This window comes from Podarcis liolepis (genome assembly GCF_965112155.1).
Source record: "Podarcis liolepis genome assembly, chromosome: 8".
NCBI lineage: Eukaryota > Metazoa > Chordata > Lepidosauria > Squamata > Lacertidae > Podarcis > Podarcis liolepis.
In genome coordinates this window covers 57,170,836-57,196,862 of record NC_139560.1, presented here as the reverse complement: position 1 = coordinate 57,196,862, position 26,027 = coordinate 57,170,836, and the positions used below count along the sequence as shown (strand labels likewise).

At 40.5% G+C, this 26,027-nt stretch overlaps 1 protein-coding gene across 4 annotated transcripts in view; it reads right to left on the bottom strand.

Annotated features, from left to right (window-relative positions):
• Positions 1-5,407: 5,407 nt before the first annotated feature.
• The window catches only part of NFATC1 (nuclear factor of activated T cells 1), a 135,679-nt gene continuing 115,059 nt past the window's right edge, over positions 5,408-26,027 (bottom strand). For all 4 annotated transcript variants that reach the window (XM_083518642.1, XM_083518640.1, XM_083518639.1 and 1 more), the window contains exon 10: positions 5,408-8,011. In XM_083518642.1, the coding sequence (XP_083374768.1) occupies positions 8,009-8,011 (3 nt within the window). In that variant the 3' untranslated portion in view covers positions 5,408-8,008. The remainder of the gene's footprint in view (positions 8,012-26,027) is intronic.

Genomic DNA, 26,027 nt, shown 5'->3' with positions numbered 1-26,027 from the left:
ATTATTCCAATCTTAAATTCAGTTCCCTATGTTTCGACATCAATTTGCAATTTTCAAAAAGTGCTCCTGAAAATTCACCAGCTTTTTACAGGGCATATTTCTCCCACGAAACACCTTTTTGTATGCAATTTTGCCTATTGTACTTATTTTTTGCAAAGCAATTTCCCCTAATATTAATGCATATATATTTTTTGCACCTATTACTTAGCTGGAGAACTGAATTGCAATATTCAAAGAAGGGTTGCTTTTTTTACTTCACATATTGTTTTGAAAGTGTGAACTAGGTAAATAAGAACTGACTTGAATTTCTGTCCCATTCCCACTCTGCAGTGTGGCATTCACCTCAGTGAGCTTGCCTCCAGTCAAAAAGGAAGGAAATCAGGATCTCCAAGATCTGAATCTGTATTAGTGATCCCGAGAGCAAGAGAATGTTATTACCTTGGGTTATTGAATCCCTCCAAAGGGTCACTTCGTAATACTAAATTCCTACAGGGAAGGTAGTTTTCAGCACAATCCTATACCTGTCAGCTAAGAAGAAAATCCCATTGAGTTCAGACAAGTAAGTATAGGAAAATTTTGGGGTTGGGATTGTAATGTACAAGAGTTGTACCCTGGGATTCTTTCCATTGCAAGTGAAAAAATAGCAATCAAGCATCTGTTTATAGGTGTCATACAGAGGAACAGGGAGGTCAGCCAGAAATCTGGTGTTGTCCAGGAATCTCCAGCTTCCACCTGGACACACAAAACTACTGAAAGCCAAGTTTGAGTCAATTTTGTGGCTTTCATTTTGATCCAAATAGTTCAGCCACATTACTGAGATAGAAATCAGGGTTACATGGCAAATAGTGACCCCCTCTGTGTTCTCTGTCACCTTACAGAAGTGATGAACATTTCATTTTGCAGGGTTATGCTGCAATCTCATTCCTGTGTGTAAGTGCGTCAATCGAAAATGGATGGAATGTTTATTATTTCTAAATCTCATGGTGCTGGGTGTGGGGAAGGGAAAGGGAAATGTTGGGGTTTTAGGTCAATTACCAGGCCTATAGGTAGCCACGCTGACAGATGAGCCCTTTGTTCATTTGTACTCTTTAAGTACTACACCCAGCACTGGATATTTTTTGTTCATGTAAAACATCAAATGAATATATATCTTAATATGCAACCATTCCTGACCAGAAGCCTGTGTCCTAGGAATATTCCACTCACCCCAGTGTTATTGATTTGGCTGGACCATGAAAAAAAGCAGAATAAATTCTAGGCATTGCAGAGAGTTCTGCAATGGGAGGTCCAGGACAGCTCACACTTGCTGGCCACAGTGATGGAATTTGGGCCAATTGATGGTGGAGATGCTTCCTTCACTCAAATTGGCTCATAGAAACTCCACTTCTGAAGTGGAAAGTTTGGTTGCCATGATGGGCAAAGGCTCTAGTCCCAAATCAGAGAGCACTGCACTCACAGAAATTCATGTCCAAATCCTAGAGAAATGATCAGAGACAGGTGATGTCATTTTTAAATGAATGGTTATTCATGGACTCAGTGCTTTTTTTTCTTGGTGGGACGCAGGGGGTACACATACCCCTAAACATTTTGTGAATCCTTGTACTTTTGTCCATTTACTGTATTTATTTTTCCTGATTTGAACTATAAAATGGTGGTTTCCTTGAGTCAAAATGAGAGTACAGTGGTGCCCCGCAAGACGAATGCCTCGCAAGACGGAAAACTCGCTAGACGAAAGAGTTTTCCGTTTTGGAGGTGCTTCGCAAGACGATTTTCCTATGGGCTTGCTTCGCAAGACGACAATGCCTTGCGAGTTCCTGCGGGTTTCCCCCCCCTTCCCCCTTTTTCTAAGCCGCTAAGCCGCTTATCAGCTGATCCGATCAGCAGATAAGCCGCTAAAAGCTGCTAAAAGCCGCTAATAGCGCTAATAGCGCTAATTCGCTAATCCGTCAATGGGCTTGCTTCGCAAGACGAAAAAACCGCTAGACGAAGAGAATCACAGAACGGATTCTTTTCGTCTTGCGAGGCACCACTGTATCCCTAAACACCTGCATAGACTTAAGCTTTGGCTTTTGAAAAGATGGCAATAGTTTCCCCTTGGCCAAAATAGGAGTACCAAGTGCCCTACAAAGCAGCAAACTTTGTAAAGGACTTTTGCAGTTTCTAAACAATAAATGGCATCTATATACCTATGCAGTAGTCATGACCTTAGGTATCAATATTCCAGGTTAGGCCTCAAGTTGCATGTGGAGCATTAATTCTTCTGCAGTGCCAGCGTATTGTAGTTAAACAGTTTAGGTTTCTAACAGTTGGGTGGGAATGGACCCTGTGAATCAGCTATGCTAACCCTTCGCTCTGAGGCTGGCTGTTCTGCACTTAGCAGTTCACAGGTGCTTGCTGATATTCCTTTGGAATGGGGATTCTGCAGGCTATTTGCAGATGGTGTGGTTTGGCATCTGGTCTTAAATCAATATCCATAGGAGCTCCTGCTGGCAGACCAGTCTCTCCAAACACTATTGCTTCTCCCTGCTTTCAATAGTCCCCTTTCAACAGCTACCCTATGACCAAGGAAATTACCGTGGTTATGACCTGATATCACATATGCTGTGAAGAGAAACTGGTCTACTTTGTAGCTTGTATAGTATTCTAGACAATGTTCTGTACCTCTTGACCATGTAAAATGGTATCTGCCTCATGCAGAATTCTGAAATTCTGGGCTCTACTTTAGGTCCCTTCTGAAATAACTTGACAGCTGCTCCTATATCTGTTATGGAGTTAACCATCGTCTGGCAAATAGTTGAGGTTTTTCCTCTGCTAAGAAAAAATGGCTGTCCAGAGCTGTTGTCATTTCTTGCACAATCTGCCTACAATACAGGATAGTAAAAAAAAAAAGCCCTGTTTTTAAACACTTACTGCTGGACAAATTTGTCTAATGTTGTGGGGGTTTTTCCCTACAGCTTGTGCATGCTGTCTGAAAGGGTGTGTCTTTTTGCCGTTTTCTTCCAGGCTTCAAATGCAGAAGAGGACAGAGAAGCATGGCTCTCTGATAGGCATCCACCATGGAATTTAGCAGCATACATCTTGCCTTTGCACTCTCAAGGAGTCACTGCTTTAAATGCGCCAGTGTACATGCTGGCAATTTGCTGGGGGCGGGGGAATAATTTGCTATGAGCTTACCACCACCCAAGTACAAATCCTGTATTAATCTAGCATGTTGTCCTATACAGTGGTACCTCGGGTTACAGACGCTTCAGGTTACATATGCTTCAGGTTACAGATTCTGCTAACCCAGAAATAGTGCTTCAGGTTAAGAACTTTGCTTCAGGATGAGAACAGAAATTGCGCCGCGGCAGCGCAGTGGGAGCGGGAGGCCCCATTCGCTAAAGTGGGACCTCAGGTTAAGAACAGTTTCAGGTTAAGAACAGACCTCCAGAACGAATTAAGTTCTTAACCCGAGGTACCACTGTATAAGAATGACACTTGTAATTAAAGGGAAAATCACTGATTTATACACATGAGCACTGAATGGGAAAGGTTTTGGCACTTGCATGCATTTTATGTTTACAAATCTGTGCTCCTTAAAGCTGTCTCACACAAAACCAGACCAGAATAAATATCTTACAAAACGCAAGGGAAAGAAGAGAGACCAAAACAATGCCTGACTTGTTAAATAATTGCAAATCTGACCCTCCAGATGTTTCTGAACTACATGACCATGCTTGATGAGCATGAATGGAATTGTAGTTCAGCAGCACCTGGAGGGCCAAAACTTCCCCACATCTGCAATTCAGCATTCCCATGTAGCTCAGATTTTGTTTAGACATTCACTTCATTTATAAGATACGTGCCTTTTCTCTTAAAAAAAATATCAATTAAAATAGATACCAGGCAGGTATTAAGTGCTACATATGCGAACTATAGGCACTAAAATTTCTATTAGTTTTGCTGTTTATTTTGCATAATCCTGAGTCACAGCTATTATATATAACAAAAACTGAACTGTAATTATATGACAACTTATATGCCTGTGGTGCTGTGTGGTTCTCCAAGGCCCTTGGCAGAGCTCTTTTCCAATCCTTTTAACTGAGATCTTTCAAATGGGGTTTGAAACAGGACCACTGTGCATAGGAAATATCCATTCTGTCTTTGAGCTCCTTCCCTTTCCAAAATGTTGTCTGGAGATGCTTGGGATTGAACCTGGGATAGGCTGCATTCAAACAAAGTTATCCTGTTCATACAAGGGCTTTCCTTTTCACAATAGAACTTCCTCTCCATCCTCTGTCTCCCCAAATGTTCTGGAGGTTTGAAAGAACTCCCAGAACAGATAGTGGGCACAGGGGGGGAGAGGGGGGGTGCTCTGTTGTGCAAGCGGAAGTCCTTGCCTGAACAAGATGACTTCATTGGATACAACCCAATGTGTGAGCACAGACTAGCATCACCCCTGATGTCATGCATGTAGGCTCGCCCCGGTTCCTAATGCAATGCAACGTAGAAGACAGTGCACATACAATTGTACACACACTTTCTCACTACAGACATTAAAATACGAAGCATTCCTGCCTTGAACTGGGACTTAATTACCCTGGTAAAAACTGCTCCCATAAATATCAATCCCAAGAAACCATAGATGGGATGCAATATCAGGCATTTGTGTTGGAGGGTGGGAGGCTACCTGGAAGCTAGAGTCAGGCAGGCAGAGGGCCAGACCTCTAGCACCCTTCTGGTGTCACCCGACCTCCAGAGACAGGATGCTGATGGGCTGTAGTATGACTGTAACTAGCTCTGCATTGTGAGCTATTACACACCACTCATACCATGTCATTCTGTGGCATGCATAGATAGACCAGGGCTCAGTAATTCTTTCTCTGGCAGAATACAGCATGTTGTTTCAAGTTCAAAATGTATGCTGGACTCTCATCCCTTGATCATTAGTTCCAGAGCTTCGTGGATTTGCTTCGTGACAACATGAATTTGTTCTAGTATAGCAGTGTGCCAGCTGATGCTACTCATTCCAGATAATTCCCAGTCTTACCATACAACCATTGATTATCAGGGTATGAGCCAGAAAGAACTCTGTGGATCAGGCAGTGACTTAAAGTCACGAATGCCAGTTTGGCATGCTTCTCTCCATGAAAACACACACACAAAAGCTAGCATATCCTGGAGATATCAGCCTGCTAGTTTTGTTCTTGGAATACTCTCTCCCTCCTTTCTTCACCTATGGGAGCATCAAAAAATGTGCTTCTTTGTTTGCACTGCTGTAACCCATTCTACATTTTTAAGATGTTCCCACCTTGTTCCCACCCCATTCTGCTGCATATTGCTCATCTACCCTAAACCAACAGCATTTCTGCCAACAAATAAGCAAAAAACACACCACAAAATGAATGTAAAATTCTTATCAGATACAGGTTTTTCATACCAGGTTTTTTTATTATTACTATTCATGGATACATATACAAGAGATGCATAGTTTTTCAGAGCTAGGGTTGAATGTAACAAACTTCCAAGACAGCTCAAAAGAAATGAAACAAACAAACAATGACAAATAGGGGGTGTGACATACCGGGAACAATACATATGATTATCTTGCTAAAGTTATTGCAGAAATGCAAACATTGTGGTGCTTGTGTGGTCAGCACCTCGCCCAAGATATTTCTGTATCAGAGTCAAAAATCCTTTGGCCTGCCTGAAGGTTCCTCCACTTGCACTCTTCTGACATTTCAGGAAAATTGAGAGAAATGGACGTCTGAGAATTACACTGGAACTCCATGTCTTTCTTGGCAACTACATGTTTTAAATGTAGAATACATGAAGAAAGAGCAATTGTTGGCAAGGGGCGTCCAAAAATATGGTTTAATCTATGGAGTGCTGCTCCCGCACAAGTTTCTGTTGCAACAAATGGAAATTATACAGAAGCACTTCTTGATGAATGGTACAATTATGATATTGGAAGACTGAAAGTTGCCTGAAACGGAAGTGCCTGCAATATACAGAATATAGATGCTAACATATGACATTTTAAAGCGTATCATTTTATGAAAAATCCCCCTCCCGCAGGAGTCAAAAACAGTTGAACCAATCTAGCTTTCTGTGGAAAGTTGTGCTTCGTTTGATGTATTTTCTAGCTGCAAGTTTAGCTGAAAACTGTCAAAATTTATATGTATATATAATATGGCAGTCTAGGAGAAATGCATGCAACTGCTACAAAGCTGAGTACAGGATAAATATCTCTTGCTAAGCAGTTGGGAAGTCACCCAATTAGAAGGACCAGTAACGTTATAATATTTACATACAGCCATATTATATTCTTATGTTTTCACAGTAATGTGCAAATGTTACAAATATGGCTTTTCATTTTTTAAAAAAAGTAAGTAAGACATAATTGTACAGAGTAATATTTCTAAATGTTTAGGACTGTTTCACCTTTTTGTGAAACCTGTTGAGTTTGCTTTAACTGTACACTGCACTCAGTCACCACCTTAGTAACTGTGGAGTAGTTCACTCGTATTTCCTAAGGCACAATATTAATGTTAAATGCTTTAAAAAATGGAGCCATGCTTTCTTTTTGTCTATGTGACATAATATGCCATTACTAGCTATACGGTAACAACATTATTGGTTGTACGAAATACCATGTCAAAGACTACATTACATGCTTAAGTTTCATATGTACTCTATAAACTTGAAGCTGCTCTGAAAACACACTATACAGCATTGCATATTAAAACATTTGGTTTTTTGGTAATATTTGTTGTACACAAAGCAGAGAGTTATAAGGCTTCAGTGGAATAATTATCTTATAATTGAACAAATATTTTACATTCTTTGAAAATGGTATTTACATTTGCTTTTAACTCATCTTTTGTCATTTGGTAATTAATACATGTTTCATATGCATCCTTCTGGACTGTCTAAAGTGCTTGCTTATCAGCTTGAGGAAAGAAAATGCATAATTGTCTTAAACATAACAAACCCACAACATAGTAATGGCAAGAGTATTTGCATGGGATCAGGACTGCATTCTCAGAAGCAGAAATTATTGCTGAATTCAAAGCCTCCACAAGGCATATATATATATATATATATATATATATATATATATGCATAAATGCTAGTTTGTATGTATAAGCATAAGCATAAAACAGTTGAGGAAAATATAGGTATCCACGTTTTTGTCCATCAACCTTAATATTTTGTGCTGTTCAATTTTCTTGTGCTATGTCTAGAAATTGATTTAAGTCAAAGGATTAACATGCAGTCCTATGATACATGAGCAAAGACCTGCAATAGGCTGAAAAGTGTAGAACTGAGATGACAATCTGGGTTTGTTTTAAAAAAAAATGCATCAGGAATAAGGCAACAAGATGTAAAATACAGTTCAAAAGTGAAGAAATCCAGGAATTCAGACACGTATTTTACTTTCCAAGGCTTGTAACTAACTAAATCATACTCAGGGTAGACCCACTAAAATCTTGCCTATCATATGAATGAGCTGATACAACCCAACAGGGGGTTTTATACCCATAACAACAGACAGTTCCAACACACCCCAAGTTCCAATGTATGTTTGATGGTTACTGTGCCTAGAAATACTTTGGATGGCAGCATATCCAAAGCTGCCAATACAATGTCCTGATGTCAGAAGCGAACAAAATAAGGCACTTCCAGTAGAGCCCAAAGGAAAAGAAAGTCCGTTTTCAGTCAGTCACCAGTTGTGTCACATTTCCTATTTCAACTTGCGAAACGCACCATTTCAGAGTTCGTGTCCTCCATTTTCCTTGAGATGATTTTCTTGACAGAAGGTGTTTCCTTGGTTGAAGCCAGCCAATTAGTTTTATGTATAGAGAAGAGGTAATTGTTCCAAACATTCCAGAAAGGGAAAGAGCAGAGCGGTACCAGGGAGGATCTTCCATTTATCTGAAGCCGATGTCTCAGCGGAGCTTAAAGCAGGATATCTAGACGGCCAGCTATGAATGGACGTTGGAGAGGTCGTTCCTTATTATTTCATTTACTGCAAGGAAGAAGAAAACAGAAGGAGAGAAGGGTTATTGCTCTATACACACTTCTGCCAAAAGTGACACTCAAAGGCACTTTAATTAGCATCGCCTGTTTCTCTTTGGTCACGGATGCTAAGCATAAAATGCCAGTAAGTAGCCAATCAAACCAGGACGGGACCACAAGAGCAAAAGGAGCTCATAATCCTAAAGGAAATTAATGCTGGGTTCCCAGGCTCCCATTAGAAAGTAGCACCTGGAGCCTTGTAGTATTGCATCACTCATATTCCACCCCTGCAATTTAGTTACACACACACACACACACACACACACACACACACACACACACACACTTGGTTTGACTTTGAAGGGGAAAGGGACAAAGAAGAAGAAGTCCATAGAAGAACTGATCCATGGCACATAAGCTGACCTGAGCTTGCAAGCATAACCCACAAAACAGCAGGGGGCTGACCTGAATGCTTGAAAATGGCTATGACTCAGTTGGATAGGGGTTCCGTATGCTGAAGTTTCCACAGTGGGAAAGAGAGAGTTGATGAAAGAAATAAGGAACCTAAATTGGTGTTTTTGCTCGCTCGCAGCCGATAGTGGTGAAACAGATAAATGGACATGTCTTCCTCAACAGTGGAAAGAACATAAATGTGTGTGTTTTGGTTTTTTTAAAAAAACAAAACGCACAACCCCTTATTCGCCTTCAGAAAACTTCTGAGGACAAGGCAGCAAGCCATAGCAGGCATTTAAAGAAAGAAGTTGACAGGGTCTATAATCTAAGCATTAACCTGCGGGATGAACAGAGTAGTGCAATGTTTTCGTTACTCGTGGTTATTATTTTTTCATTCCCTTCACCCCCTGCTCGACTTTGGAGCGGTGCAGTTTCTCACACTCCGGCTATGTCCATTTATCGCTTGTGATTTTTGGCAGATGGGCAGGAAATGACTGAACCTGGCAGAGCATATCAACAGTGAGCTGCACAACATCCCTTCTATTTCCACCTCTCCTCCCTGTGGTCCCTGCCACTGCTTGATTTACATTAAGATAGACAAAATGTCATCAGGAAGGCTGTCACCACTTTGGAGCTTTCCTAACATCACAGCGAAGGGGAAACACATGCCCACGTCATGGAATTAGCCTGGAAAAGCCCACATTTCCCTTTGCTTGTGGGCTGTTGATCCTTTCTGCTTGGATAATTCCATTTGTTTGTGCAAGAAAAGACCATGCTGATCAAAAACAAAACTTCCTGTAGCTGTGCGCAGATTATTATTATTTTTTAAAAGTTTTAAAAAGATGAGTTTGTTTTTTTTTTAAAAAAGTATTTCATCACTATGGCACATTTTTAGAGAGAGAAAGCAACTTAAATTGGGTTCCAGAGTGGCATATGCGAAACTGGACTATGATAGCTTCGTACATCTAAATGCTAGTTTTCCTTAGGAAAATCTGTGTAAGGTATTGGGGCCCTTGAGCACCAGAGGTCAGCTACCTTATTAATCTGTGGCACCAAGGCAGCTCACGGGCTGAAAGGCTTACTGAACTGATCTTTCCTGTGCAGCAGCACCACAAACGTAATGGCCAGAGAAGGTATTGCAGGTTGCCAACCAAGCTGGGTCAGGTGACCTGATCAACCAATGGGGGCCTGATTGGCTCTGTATGACCTTTTTCTCTAGCTTTGCTTTCTCAGTGTGATCAGCTTGCTGCTTGCCTTGCCTGCTTGTCTGATCAGCTTGCAACACTACCTAATCATACCAAGAAGAACGCTTTGGTGAACAACCATGGAAAGTAAGTGATGTGGTACGTCGTACTGCATTAATGGAAAGTGCCATGAATGGTTCCTGACATCAAATCTTCTGAGAAGATGCTGCAATCGGGGGGGACACACGGCCGGCCAATCATCAGCAAATATTTGAGCCTGTGCACCTTGGGCCTTCTGACAGAACATTTGATTTGGGACTTGCTTTGAAATTCTATTGACACAGCACTTTTAAGCACCATTGTGGGTAGGAAACAGTTCCATTGAGTCACTGCTCCTCAAGTAACCTCAGAAGTCCCAGGCCATGTGGAAGAGTATGCAGCTTAAATCTACCACACACTGGTGTTTTGAGGACCATAGCTTGGTGGAAGAACATCTACTTTGCATGAAGGTCTCAGGTTCAATCCCCAGCATCTCCAGTTAGAGTTGGGCATAACTGTTGCCTGAAACCCTGGAGAGCTGCTGCCAATCTGTGTAGACAACATTGAGTAATATGGACCAAGGCAGTTTTGTATAAGGCAGCTTGCTGTTTCCAGAAACTGGAACAATGGTAGACTTCTTCCATATGGAGCAGGAATTGCCATGCCCATGAGAAGAAGCCCTTAATTGTATGTCCATACTTGAGGATTCCTTTTCAGAAGCCTGACTTCTGGATCTCAAGGGGCCCTACGGATTGGCTGTCATTGAGAATATGTCATGAATATACTACTGTTACTTTAAATACCCACCAACATCTGTTTGAAAACAAAAAGTAGAGTGGATTTGCTCATGGGTTGGATTCCCTTTATTAGTGCACTTGAAGTTGAAAACCCTGTTAAGCCAGATGAGGAGAAGGGGAGGGAATCCAGTTTGTTTATTTCATTAGGGTCTACAGCTAAATGTTGTATTTGATGTTTGTCATGGCATACTAATATTTCTTTTAAATAAGCAAAACCTGTGATCTTGCAACGGGGCAATGGGCACAGAAACAGAGTCGGAGAAAAGCTATTTCAAATACCCCTGAGCATGAAAAGTTACTCTTTTGTCCAAACAGAAAGCACAATCAGTAAACAGACAGTTTGGGGTCTATTCTCTAGCAACTGCCTGAAAATGTAGTCAATTTTAAAATTGTAGCCCAATTGATGTTTCAGCTGTTTTGCAGCAAACACATTTTAGATAGCTTAATGTGTAATCCTTTCTTTTATGAACTATCGTATTTCGGGAATGAAAATGTGGTTCAGTCACTAAGTGATGTCATTCACATATATATATAGATCTAGAAGCAAACAGGATAACTAATGGTTTGTTTTATTCTTTATTTTCATTTTTCAAGAAAGCTTGAACATTGCGTCCCAATGTCAACAGATGCAGGGATCCGTTCATAATTTTAAAATATTTAACAAACACCTCTTTCCACTTGCACAGAACCCTTACAGAAGCCTTACATTAGTGGCTTTTATATAAACCAATCTGGTTATTACATCTCTTTAAGACTGGGCTTCTCATCTTAACACTCGTTTTGCACGTGAGGTAACTTAGGGACACAGGCAGATAGCTGGCATGCTAAAAATCATACAAGTCAGTTTGTGGTCAAACTGAAATTCAAGACATAAACTTCAGTCTAAGATTATACTGTTCTTGGAGATGAGCGGAATCCTTCCTATACTAACCATTCGCACAGCATTTTAAAAATATGTGAGTTTTTTTTGCGAGCTTGCCAATTACACCTACAGTTTCCCAACATGCTCTCTGCTTAAAAGAATTGTCAGAGCGAAAGTTTCCATGTCATCCTCACTTTCCCACTAGCACCCTGCACCCTCTCTCTTTAAAAAAAAGAATCCAAAATAGATTTAAGAAAGGCAGGTTTGTCATGTGACCACGCTACCTGTCAAGGGACCTGAAAAATAAAATGTTCTGTCGTTAAACCCATCAGATGTTGCAGCAACAGGATGTGGCAAGACTGTGGTTTAATAAGGAGGTTTTTCTTCTGAATTTAACTTTAAAATGACCTTGCCATGGAAAAGTTTGCTTCAGGGTAAACAAAAGCATAACTGATAACAATAGTTTTATTTATTTCTTTTAGAGGCAACTATATTTCATCACATTAACATACAAAGTTTAAATACTTTTGGCTACAAGGCAAACTCTTCTGAAGTTCCTCCACCCTCCCCCCAATATTAAATTGGGTGCTCTTAGAATCACAAAGTAACCTTTGCTATAAAATAATGATCTATAGATGTAATCCTGATCCTATCAAAGCTACTATGAAAACATCTGTTAATTTTAAATTAAGCCAAAGCACAGACTATTTTAGCCAGAGATCAAAGCTTTCTTAAGGCTTATGACAATGAAAACAAATGGGAGATAATTGGCAAAAGAGAAAAGAATGAAATATTATTATTATTATTATTATTATTATTATTATTATTATTATGCCCTTCCTCCCAAAGGAGCCATGGGTGACAAACACAAAGAATTAAAACAATACAATTAAATATAAAATTAAAATGTCTTTTGTTTTCAGTACAAAATGTGTCATATCATATTAATGAGATGATATAAGAGTAGACCACAGACTACAGCACAAATGCTTTGGTGCATAGAAGAATGCAAGTTCAGATCTGCTATGACTTTACAAAGACATACATCATTTGCAAATGCAAGTTAAAGAACAGAGACTGTTAAACAGCAGAGGAGATAAGAATTTAAAGCATGGGCTGCAGAATGCTGAATCTGCAATTTAATGACCCAAGATTATTCTTATTGAAAAGTGAGTTTTTGAGCCTGCTTAAAAAAAAAAAGAATAAAGCAATGTTTAAATTAGCAAAACACTGCACCATATTCCACCTAAGAATATCACTGTGCAGCAGAGTGAATCCAGAAAGTATATTTACAGTGGAATCCTATATACTGTACATCTTCTCGAGCTCAATGGGACTAACTCCCAAATAAGTGTATAGACTTCTTAAGAGTCTACAACTTTCTGCTTGCACCTGAATCACAAGAACAACTGGTGTGAGAAACATTCACCTGATTGCTTAGAGAATACCACAGAAGAACAAATAGACATGAGCCCAGCCCCAAAGCTAAGCGGTGTATTCCAGGAAGATATGCAATTGTTAAGTTACCCATAATGGAGACAGAATGTGGGCAGATTCTGCAGCTGCAGCAGAGTTGTGCTAAACTGAACAACATCCTCAGGTCAGCCTCACACTGTAACATTTAGGACATCTTACCTTGGGAGAGAGTAGAAATGAAATTGTGTGTATCTCTGTCCCTTCTAGTGTTTGTGAGGAATGTAGAAGGGTGACTCCCTGTCTCCAACGAATGTCTGAAACCCTGAAGAGCTGTTGCAAGTCAGTGTAGACAGTGTGGAGGTAGGTGGACCAATGGACTGACTGAGCTAAGGTAGCTTACATTATGTGTTCCTATGAAATGAGGTTTGTTAAAACCCTCAGCCTTGAGCAGGGCTACACTTTCTTACTGGCCTTGATTTGGGGCCTCTAACAGATACCTGATCAGGTGAAGCTTTTACTGGCATGGAGATAAGTTACGTGAAACACTTCATGTGCTTTCTGTGTGTTGGGGTCAAATGAGATGTGATCCTAAAAGCACCACCAGCATCTATGTCAGGTTTTTATTTTAAGGATCATTGGGACCACAGTACACTAGGAGGGCTAGCCATGATCACCATGAAAACTGTCCCTGTGCTATTCTGGATGGTTGCAGCCTAAGTCTGCCCCCCACCAGTTTTGTTGAACTACAAAACTTGTGGTTCCCCAGAGTCTGATGACACCTCTCTCTTATGTGTGGGTGTTGCCAGTTTGACTACATAAGGATTGGCCCTAACCCCCCAAATACTGCTAACAGAGGAATGAAGGACTATGTAGAGGTGCATTTACACAGGTCTCTATAGGCCTTTGCAGTGCTTTTTTCTGGGGTGGGGACCATGTACCCCTAAACATTTTGTGAATCTAAGTTTGGCCTCATTGAAGGGCAGTATTTCAATATGAGGAGGAAAATGAGAGTACCCCTAAACATTTTTTTTAAAGAAAAAAAGCACTGGGCCTTTGAAGCTGGACTCTTCTTCACCATTTAGATCATGTATAGCCAATGTAGAGCCCTACAGATTTTGCTGGATTCCACCTCTCATCAGCCCCAGACTGTGTGGCCAATAGTCAGGGAAGACGGGAACTGGCGTACAACAACATCAGAAAGGCACCATGTTGGCTACCTCCACCAGATAATTCCCCATCATTCCATGAATGTAGAGATGACAATATAGAAATGGAGCATGCTTAGTTGCTACCATTTTTGCATTTTGCTCATAATTTTGTGGGACCCAGTGCTCCAGAAACATATAAAACACAGTGTTGGCTTTTACTTGTGCCTGACTTTTTGAAAACTTGGGTTCCATTTCAGGTGGCACTAACTTACAGTAAAATGCTTAATTTCTGTGAATCCTGGGATGGAAGATAAACTTGTCATCCTTGAATGTATTTCAAGAAAAAACTAATTATTTGGCTTCCTCTCTTAACAATGGGCCTTAATGTATAGAATTATGCCAATACAACATCTGACTATACGTGTAGGACACTGTTTGAGCCTTCTCAGAGCTGAATGCCCTTGGTTTCCATTGAATTCAGAATAAATTGTAAGTTCCTTCCCAGAGAATAAAATGCCCGCTGCTTTTTACAATATTGAATACATGGCCAACTCTCAAACAAATAATAAAAATGACAGCAATGGAGCAGATGAACATTTGTGCCAATAACGCAAAAGAATTCTGCCCAGTGGGCTATATATTTTTATTTAATACAAGTCGCTTGGGTCATTTACAATGTCTGCCTATAGTTTTCTCCTTCCTTTTCTTTTCCTGAGGAATTATGCCTAGTCTTATCAAGGAAAAAAACTGACAAATAAATGACATGAGCTGTAACGTTATAATATGAGGGCCTTTGACTGCACTCTAACAGAGGCATAATGATGCAAAACAAGGCAGATAAGAGAGTCATAATGGTAGCCAACCCGTAGACTCTTCGGGGGGAAACCCCAACAAAATGCAACCCAACTTTATTTTAAGTAGTCCTATTCAGGTCCTCTTATTATAAGCTGGTATTATTTCCTGTGCTACAGCTCAATGTGGGAGCACATCGTTAATGATGTGTGAGAAGTCATCCTTCTCCTCTGGGCTGATTCACGCTTGCGTTTACATCAATTGGTATCCTGTAACTTGAAGACTTGCTGCCGAAGGTGTGAGCTGCCTCTGTTGAAAAGGACTTGTGGTTGAGGCGATGCATGATGCAAGCCCTGTCTACGCCTGAGGTGTTCGATTTATTTTAAACATGCAAATCACCTCAGTGAGTAAGGGATATGTGACTCTGAACTCCTCCCAAGGGACCTTGTGCCGTGTGAGAGAGAGAGTCTGCAAAAGGCAGCACCCCTTTTAACTTGTTAGCTTTCTCACAGCCTGTGGAACAATGTGGGGAGAGATGAAAGTTCTTCTGAGAACGAGCTTAGAAGTCATCATCATCATTATTTATTAAATTCCCATATTGCCCTTCATCCAAGGATCACAGGGCAGTTTAAAACATAACAACAGAAAAAATACACAACACAGTAACAAACAAAAATAATAACACTCCCCCCCTCTGCCCAGTTTTAAATGCCATAGATTGCCAAAGGCCTGGGAGAAGAGGAATGTTTTTGCCTGGTGCCTAAAGATATGTAATGAAAGTGCCAGGCGAGCCTCCCTGGGGAGAGCATTCTACAAGCTGGGAGCCACCACAGAAAAGGCTTGTTCTTGTACTGCTGACCTTTCATGGAGGAGGCAAACAAAGAAGGGCATCAGAGGATGGTCACAGGAGTTGGGTTGGTTCAGGGTCCTCATCAATAAAATTGGAATTATACTCTAATGATGCTGTGGGGGTCAAAATAAGGCTTTGTTACTCACACCTTTACTTTAGAGAGGGTTATTCAAAAAGATGGGCACAAGAGCACACTGCTTTGCTACATAACAGAAGGTCTGAGTTAAATCTGCCTATAGTCAAAAGAGTTTTGATTTGTCTATGTATTATTTCAATCTTTCCTTGGCCCCCAATGATGCTTTGCAGAACTCAGTCTGAATGGATGGATGTCAAAGGTGGGAGGGACCCACTAAATTTGCATTTAAATTTAGACAGATTATGTTTGTGTATACTATATAGACTTTCCCCCAGCAGCCAACTAGTAAAAGCTTTGAGTTTCTAGAATAGATCACATTAACTTTGTATCATACCATTATCATACAAGGATATTTGTCTCAGATTTGAAATGATCTATTGGCCTAGCTGCATCCTTTTGCACAGATACTCATTCCTGGTCAAACGGACCTCACTTTTCTCTGCCCATTCTCTCCCTGCTCCCCACCCATTTATATTTTCTCTTTAAGATGCTCCTCTTTGCCTTCTCGTTTTGGCACTGTGTGTGTGTGTGTGTGTGTGTATATATATATTGTGTGTGTATATATCTATATCTATATCTATATCTATATCTATATCTATATCTATATCTATATCTATATCTATATCTATCTATCTATCTATCTATATATATATATATATATATAGCCGTCTTCCTCACAACATCCACATGCTACACTCCTATTCCTTCCTTTGGCATGTAGCTTTCTCAGATTCCCTAAACTCCTCCTGCTTCTTTCACCCCTCTTTTTAGACCCCACCTCTGCTTGCCTTGAGCTCCTTAAAAATTGAGCATCTCACCCAATGGCAAACACACCCCTCTGTAGCATTAAGGGTAACTCAAACCAGAAGAGATGTTGGAGATCTGTGATTGAGTCTGATATCCCCTTAATGCTTTACTTTATTTTTTTGGTAATAAAAGGAACTCTCCTTCCATTCCAATCAGGAATGCTATGCTGTGAGGAGGACAGCTGAGCCCCCTTCCCCTGTACCATCTACCTCCCCCCCCCAAATCCCCACTTTCCCTTCACTATCTCCTATGTGCTCTCTTTAAAAAATAAAATATCCATGCCAGTTTCTTCTAATGGGGTGAACAGTAGTTTCAGTGGTAGGGCAGGGCCAGAGAACACATTAACTCCTGCCCACCCTGCAGGGCCCTGGTGCTGATGTAACTCCTCTGTGCCCTGGTGGCTACAACAAAATCCCTAAATGGATAGCAGCATGGATTTATATTGCGAGGATTTCCACTCACTACTGATTAAAACACAGCAATCTTCTTTCACGTAAGAAAGGTGTAAATAGGAATATTACATAACCACAAAGGAAGAAGGGTGTTGTTAGGAACTCTGTCATGGATGGAAAGGCAATTCAGAAACTAGCAATATTTCCCTGAGGCAACAAACAACAGATCCAGCCGCAGAATAATAGAAATGCAAAACAATTAGCCAACAACAACAAAAAGGCTTATGGAGCAGTGGAAAATGTAACCATACATTCCATGAAGGAACCGGATCTTGTGTTACCTCAGGTATTCTGGATGTGTCTAAATCATAAATTATTTTTATCTCTTTCATCATAATAAGCCACTGCCACAGGGCATACTATTTTTGGAGCAAGAGAATAGGCCGGTGAAACACACGAGTGACAACAAGTAGCAGGTTTTAACAAAACATGATCCTCCCATATGTGAATAGGGTTTTGGCAGTGATGTTTGACAGCCATTAGAGAGGAGTAATTTTCCTACCTGAGATAGCCTTTCCTTTTCCCTTTGTTTGCTAGCTTGAAAAATCCAAATTGTAAATGCAAAACGGGCCTGGCTGGTAAATGTAATTTGCTGATGATGTTCCAGATGAAGCGCAAAGCCTTTCTTTTTTTTCAGTCAGCTTTGAGGGTGCAAATTATTATAGTCACCTGCTGCATTGCCAGCCATAGAACCATAGACTCAGGGTTGGAAGGGACCAGGAGGATAATCTAGTCCAACTCCCTGCAGGAATCTTTTCACCTAACATGTGGCTCAAACCCACAACCCTGAGATTAAGAGTCTCAAGCTTTATCAATTTAGCTATGGTTTATATATATATATATATTGGCTATTACCAGTATTGGCCTGCACACTTGGGTGGAGCTGTGGAGCCTTCTCCCTGACACCATCATTGCTGCAGCAGAGCAGTGAGGTCAGGTCTGCATGAGCCCAGTGGAGGAGTTAATCCAGTGCTCCTGCAGGCATGCCCCATGCAGACCTGACCTTGCAGCCACCATGCCCTGTCCAGACTAGGTAAGTTGCAGCAATGTTGGTGTTGAGAGGGTGGCTCTGCCCTACCACACAGACTACTTACTGCCAGTTAGTCATACCTTGGTTGCTGAAAGCCTTGGTCCGCGTACGTTTTGGCTCCCAAACGCCAAAAACCTGGAAGTAACTGTTCCAGTTTTCAAACATTCTTTGGAAGCAGAACATCCGATGTGGCTTCCATGGCTTCCAATTGAGTGCAGGAAACTCCTGCAGCCAATCGGAAGCCGTATCTTGGTTTTTGAATGGTTCTGGGAGTCGAAGGGACTCCCGGAACGTATTAAGTTCGACAACCAAGGTACCACTGTATAACTATGTGTTCCAAGCTTGTGAAATTTTGTTGTCTTGTTTTATTTTGTGGGAAGCCATCTTGAACACTGTAGATGAGGTACAGTATAAATATTTCGAATGAACGAACGCACACTGTACATCAATAACTAAGGTTGCAAAAATTATACCATGGATATGCTTTGGAAGGTAAACCAGGGAAAATTTCAACAGCGCTTGACATCTATGTAGAAGCCACTTGACTAGAACTCTTGCCTGGGTTCCCATCCCATATCAGTGTCATTCCTGGATTCATCCGCTCACCCAAGGCAAATCTCATAAAGTTCAATATTTTCTGCCAAGCACAAATGAAAAGCTACAATAATTTGGATTTGTTCTGCTGCAAATGGGGTCAGACTGGCTGCTGCTGGGTGTCAGTTTCTTCTGACCACTGTGTCATCTATAAATTGTTATGTTGATCTGGTCTATAAATATTTGACAAAATAATGATAACACACACACAGAGAGAAGCTAAAAGTGATGCTAAAGATGTCACAGTCATTTCTTAGAGACAGGTATCTTAGTGGGAGTTTAAAGGTACAGAAATAGCTGCCCAGCATAATGCAAGTTGCAACTGTCCCCTCACCCTTCAATTCACACATAAATATACATATACACTCAAAAAGAAGGAGGACTAAGGGAGCGAAAGCCACATTTTAACCAAAATTATGTATTTACATTCCTAATAGCACAAGTGAAGCAAAAGCTAGGCATGCATTCAAGTTTTACACAGAATTTCCATACCACAAAACAAAACAACCCACTGTAACCGTTATGTCAAATAAAAAAGCCAGTGCTAAAAACCTGAACTGTTAAAGGGCTGGAAGAAGAGAGGTGAGGTGGACCCCATGAATTATTGCTTCTAGGGACTTCTGGGTTGGTGCCTCTGGCAATGGCGGATTTCCTCCGATCGGGAGGAACCCGCTCTGTGGAAAACAGGGTCTGAACCGCCACGGCGAGGCGGAGACCCATTAAAAACCACAGGCGGGAGAAGCCTGTGGACGTGGGATTTGGCTGGCACCTTTCCACTCATGGGGAAACCCTGTTTTGGGGATCCGGAGCGACGTGGGGTGAGTGGCGCGGTGCTTTGAATCGACTGCTTCTTTCACAAAGTGAAGCCGCATTGCTGTTGCCGGAGAGCGCTGACTTTTTCCTGTGGACAATTGGATTTCAAACAACTGCCCGTGAGTAGAATGGAAAATTGGACTGTGAAAATTTTTAAATTAGGCACCGAAAGCGGAAGGTCTAAACAGGAAGTCCGCCTTCCGCTTTTTGTAGATAGATTGAAGCAAAGACACGGCAAGCTAGAGTTCAGAAAGACGTTTGTAAAGGACTAAATTTTCATCATTTAAAATTACTGAACACCCCTTGGAAGCAGGAGAAGAGGGGGGAACCTTTTTTAGACTGCTTAAACCTGCAGAAGAGAGAGTAAAGAAAGGTAATTTTCCACTGTCTTGAACCTGGGAGCGGGGTGTCAAGACAGACGTTTTGGAGAAGTTCATTGACTATGGACAAACATTTTTGACAGATAGTTAAAAGAATAGAAATATATTGATTCCATTGTTCCCTTTCGCTTTTAAAAGGAACAAAATATTGACAAAATATCTGAAAAAGGAAAACTTTGTTGCTAAATCTGCCTTAAAAAAAAAAAAGAGGAGGAAAAAAGACGGATACAAATAGAAATTGCTTCCCCTAGAGGGAGCTTGTGAAACTGTTTTTAAAGTTGAAATGGGGAGTTTTGCAGCTGTAAAAGATTAAAGATCGTGGGACCAGACTTCGACCTTGAACAAGAATGTGCTCAGAGGCTTTGGTGCTTGCCTTTTGCAAGACAAATGCTTTATTGGAACAGTTACATGAGAAAATGGATTTGATGACAGCTGCGATAGGGAATTTTGGACAGGCAGTGGGTACCTATATAGAACCCACTCAGGAATTAATCCAGGAATGCGCTTTGACAGATGAGATGAGGGAGGAGGCTGTTGCTGGACCTCGGGTGGCAGAGATGGAGGGAGCTGTGGCCCAGCAGGAACATGAGTCGTTGGACTTGATGAATGAACCTGGAAAGAGTCAGACTTGGAGAGATGGAGTTCTGCTTGGCTTGGAGATGGGGGGCTGGATGGACCCCCCTATGCAGAGATGTTTTGACTTTTCAAGTTTGGCTTTAGGCTGGGGGGAGCTCGGAGCTGTGGGGGCCCCTGATTTTGGAGGGGCCTTGAAACATGCCTTTAAATATCACATGGATTTCAGTGTTGACTATGGAAAAGGGGCTGACTTGTCGAGAAGGGACAAAAATATTGTCAAGTTGGAGTCTCCCAGAGTGAAAGGAGCAGAAGACAAAGTAAAGTACAGGTATAAACATGAAGAAGACCTGCGGAAGGGACATGGAAAAGACCTAAGAGCCTCGGATATAAGGTCACCAGGTTGATGGACTAGATGGATGGGACAGAAAGGACTGACAAAACCCGAGACCAGGAGAAGAGACGATGGATGAAGATTGGAAGAAAGTTTTAAAAATTTATTTAGAAAAGTATCGTAAAATTAATGAGTATTAGAAAAATGTTGGAATGAAATTATGTGGCTTTAGCAGAAATGTTAAAAAGAATTATGTAAGAATATGTTATGGTTAAAAGAATTCGGTATAAGTAAGATTTAAGTTTTAAGTTTTAGGGTTTTTTATGGTAAGATAAGGTTTAAAATAGATTAAAGTAATTTAATGACAGAATATTGCGAAAGATGGAAAGGATTTGCTGAGATAATTAACAACTAGAATACAAAAAAGGGAGGTGTGAGGAGGTCGATGAAATAAGTTAATGAAAGTTAAGGATTTGGGAATATTGGATTTGTTTTTAAATTTGTTGTATATTTTTGTTTTTTGATTGTGTTGTATTGTGTGTTTTGTTTTTTCTTTTTGATTTTGGTTTCTATTGATTTGTATTGTTTAATTGTTACTTTATCTACTGTTGTCTTTCTTTTTCTCTTTTTCTTGTTTTTTCCTTCTTTTTTTCTTGGTAATTTTAAAATTTTCAATAAATATCATTTTAAAAGAAATGAATTATTGCTTCTATTTCCTAGTACTCATTTAATAAATAGTAGTAGTAGTAGTAGTAGTAATAATAATAATAATAATAATAATAATAATAATAATAATAATATAGATTTCATTAGAATTTTGTCAACATTTGATAGCCTAAGTCACTGATGGCCAAAGGACAGTTTGCAGACCCAACATGCCCTAGTAGTTCCATAGTAGTAGAAAAGGAAAAAAAGAATGCTCCGATTAGCTTTCAGTACATGTGCTTCATAACTCTAAAGCCCTTCCTGAATGGGTGACGACCTTTCATTCCTCCAGAAAAGGCTGGCCATGAGGCACACAGAGCCATGTGACTCAGGCAGCAAATGGCGGGAAGACTGTGCCCTTGCCCATCTACAGCCCACAACCAGCCAGCCACTGGGATCCTTCCTCAGAATGAGGCACTGCAGGTGTGGTTGCTTAGTGTGGTTGTGCTATCATCTTGCAGTGCTTTAAGATGCCATGTTAAAATACAGTTTAAAATCCTCTTAAAACATAAACTGCGTTTCAAAGCTATATTTTCAAGCACCGCAAAGCAGTGTGCAAGTGCTCTCTGTGAAAATAGGCCACGCTGGTATAGACATAGCCTAAGTCATCTCTGTTTTCTTGGTTCCTTTTTTAAAAATATTATCTTTAGTCCTGTTTTTCGTAATAGAAGCAATAAACCCATTAAAAACATCTCAAACAGTTTTCTTGGTCCTAATTGAATGATGAAGGCTACCCCAGCATACCTAGTGGTCCTAATACAGGACTGTCATGAGAACAGAACGTAAAACAGGTTGTTTTTTTAGGATTGCTGGATTTTAAATAATTGACATTTTATGGTAAAAAACAAAACCAGATGGAATTAAGTGTGGCTCAAATTATGGTCAAGGACACGTCATCTCACTGCAAACATCTGGCAACAATTATAGTTCACACCAAATCTTGTCACATGACACTTAAAGACATATCACTTGTCAGCAGACATTTTGTACCCACCCACCCGCACAAACATACAGTATCTAATGATTTTACTAAGGGGGAATGACATTTTCTCCAGGCTTGTGACTGCAGCATGCAGTCTAATTTTATGGAAGTTCAATGGCAACTTCCACCATTAAGGCTGCAATCCTAAACACACTTCCTATGAAGCAAACCCCACTGAACACACTAGAACTTACTTCTGAGTAAGCATGAATAGGAATGCACTATTAAGTGCACAAGGATTCCTAAATGTTGTATAAATGTTTTCCTGATCCATGATTTCTTCAGGTAAGTTACCATCCTTCTTCTGTTTGGGAACAGAACCTCACTTTCCTCCTCTGAAAATCAGCTTTGGGAGGGGGCATTTTTCAGGAGTGAAATAATAGGTGGATGGATGCACAAACTTTATTCCACCTGCCAGTTTCTCCTTGCAACTTGCCTTCACGCACTTCAAGAGAGTTCTAGACATGCATTTGGTATTCCAGGAGAAGTGGCATCACCAGGGTTTCAGTATATCAGAATATGTCACTTTTGCCTCAAACTTTCCCTATCCTACACCCCAAATCCTTAATTTCTCCACATATACACTCTTACTTGTAAAGAAGTTTCCACTACAACTGTTAGGTTGTGGGTGAACATATCAGACGACACAGCGATTCTTCAAACAGCTCTTGTTTATTCACAGGCCAGGACAGAACTGAACTGAAGGGTTCAGTCAGCCTGCTTATATAGAGCTCCAGTACAACGTAACTGTAACAATTTTCTAAAACTATCCCATCACTGAATGTCACTTTCGATCCCTTATTTGCATAACTATCTACAGTATCCCCCTGCTGGCCCAGGGTGAGAACTTCAGTACATAACAAAAATCACTTGAGAGTTTCATCCATGAGAACAGGAAGCTTATTCCACCGCATCAATGACTTAGTGCCCTGATCAAGGGAAGTAATAGTCCGCCTTGGTCAGACCATATCTGGCACCACAATTTAAGGAGGATACTGACAAGATGGAACATGGAGGGCAACCAAGATGATTAAGGGTCTGGAAACCAAGCCTTATGAGCAGTGTTCAAAACTCCCATTCTTCTAGGCACATTTTGTGACAGGGAATTTCATTAGTGCGACCAGTAATGTGCCTAAGATTTCAGATTAAAATTGCAGTGGAAGGAAAGGATCAGCTTTTTCTGCCTCCCCACTTCCAGCCTCTGGAGAAGAGACCCTCTTAAGAATATTGGGGGTGGGGGATGGGAAGGGGAAGGACTAGACCATGTGAAAAACGAACATAATATTTTAGCTGCAGTTCATTCATTTCCAGCTCTGTATTCTTGTTATAAAAAAGTGTTCCTCGACATTCCACCCACAACCTAGGTCTGAGGTGCCATTTAACTCCTAGCTTTCACATCACAGTTTCTAACACTGCTTAGGAGGAACAGCTGAGAAAATTGGGTAAGATTATCTGGTAAAGAGGAGACTGAGAGGAGATATCACAGCCATCTTCAAATATTGAATGGGCTGTCACATGGAGAGTGGAACAACCTTGTCTTCTCCTGCTCCAGAGTCTAGGACCCAAACAAATGACTTCAAGAAATGAGATTCCAACATCAGGAATAATTGTCCGACAGTAAGAGCTGTTCAACAGTGAAGAAGACTCCTATGAGAGGTGGTAGACTCTCCTTCCTTGGAGGTCTTTAATTAGAGGTTGAGTAGCCATCTGTCATGTATGATCTAGTTGAGATTCCTAGATGACCCTCAGGGGTCCTTCAACCTCTACAATTCTATGATTTTATTAAAAAATAAATATAAGGTGGCACCTACAGTTTGCATAGTAGTATAGGATGCTTCAATGTGAATATGGCATGAGTAATTCTCTCTTCTTGTCTGCTTCTGAATAATCAATATGCCAGCAGGCACTCTCATCCTGATATAAACTGTTGTGATAGCAGAATTTAAATCATAAACATTTCTTAGAATTGCACAATGTTTAAATAATTCAAACATGCTGTGGTTGAAATAAAACCAGATGGCTTTATCTGGGTATAAACTCCCCTGAATGCCTCATAATGAATAGTTCACAAAATATCAGCCTTTAAAATGCATTAAACTTTGATTAATTTTTTTGTTAATGGCTGCTACTATGGTCTTCTTATGGCCTCTACACTTACTCAAACAACCCTTTTAACCTGGTACTTAAGGCTGTAGATTTCAGATTATTCCAGTCCTTATAGTTACTGCTGCTCATACTTGTAATTACATAAAATCAATTAGAGAGCGTACATGTCTGGTCCGTTGATTTGATTTGATAGTAACTAATGCTCCAGCAATGTGTAATTATAAGAAACCTAATGACCTCTCTCTACCGAATGAAACTATCATTACATCTAATATTCTTTGATGAATTGCTCATTATGTACAATGTTGAGAAATATTCTGTAATGACAAATACTTTTTTAATCAGTACCAAAATACAGTCTTATTTGTGTTCACAACCAGCTGATGCTTAGAATTATCCTGCCTCACTGATGACCCAGGTACTGTTAAATACAAATGTCCCAATTAAACATTTGCTTGTAATCTGGAGAGACAATTCCATGCATTTTTTTAAAATAACAAAAAGCAGAGTGACGTGGGTGTGTATTCTGATATCTCACACAACAAGCCATGATAACTACTATCTCCCACCAAGAAATAAACTAACCAGTGAGCTGAATGATATGAATTTTGTCAGGGACTCACAACTTTCCGCCCCACAGAAAGCCACATACAGTGCACTGTAAATAATGATGGTGACAGGAGTTCATTGCTACTTGGCTGAGGAAAGATTAATGTTTGGTGGGAAAAGGAGGAATGTGTGCATGAAGTGTACAGAAAAGCTGAGCTCTGCTGTATAACCCCTCACTATAGGCCAAGGGAAGGCACCCCCACCCTCTGAATTTTGCGAATACCTACCTGTTTTCTTGGGAGAAACCATCTTCTGCTCAAACTGTGGAGAGTTTATAGATTAGCTTCCCAGCCGGAGAGCCACATGTGAATACCCAAGTCCAGGCTCTCAAAGTGATCTGGCAGAATGCCTTGAAAGTGAGAGCTGTAGAGCTTCCATTTTTCACTAGAACTACATAAACACTTTGCATGCACTACTTCCTTCTCCTCTCATAAGAGATGCTACTCCCAGGACTAGCAGTTAGGTGAATCTAGGGCAGGGATAGTCAATGTGGGACCCTCCAGATGTTCTGAGACTACAGACTTCACAGCCAATGGTCTGCAGTGATGGGAGTTGTAGTCCAACAACATCTACAGGGCATCATGTTAACTACCCCTGATTTGGGGTAGTGGTTAATATAGTCCAACCAATAGGCCCCAATCAGATTATTCCTTTCTCCTCTTCCTTGGCAGGTGAGAGAACCCAATCGTCAGAATTTTCACTGTGGGAAACATGGAAGAATATTCTTTTTTTTTTTAACTCACTGGAATGACTCAGAACATTCTGCATTGTACTTTCAAAGCAATCAATAGCAATCTGCCTGTACGATCATTTTCTGTTTTCTCTTAAATTTCCTGAGAAAACACCTCACCATATCGGTATTTGGAAAGTTACGATGTGTCATCCTGGCTTGGGTTGTGATTCTGCAGTACATAAGAAAAAAAGATTCTCTGAAAGTTAGCTGTGCTCTTCATTCAATTGTTCA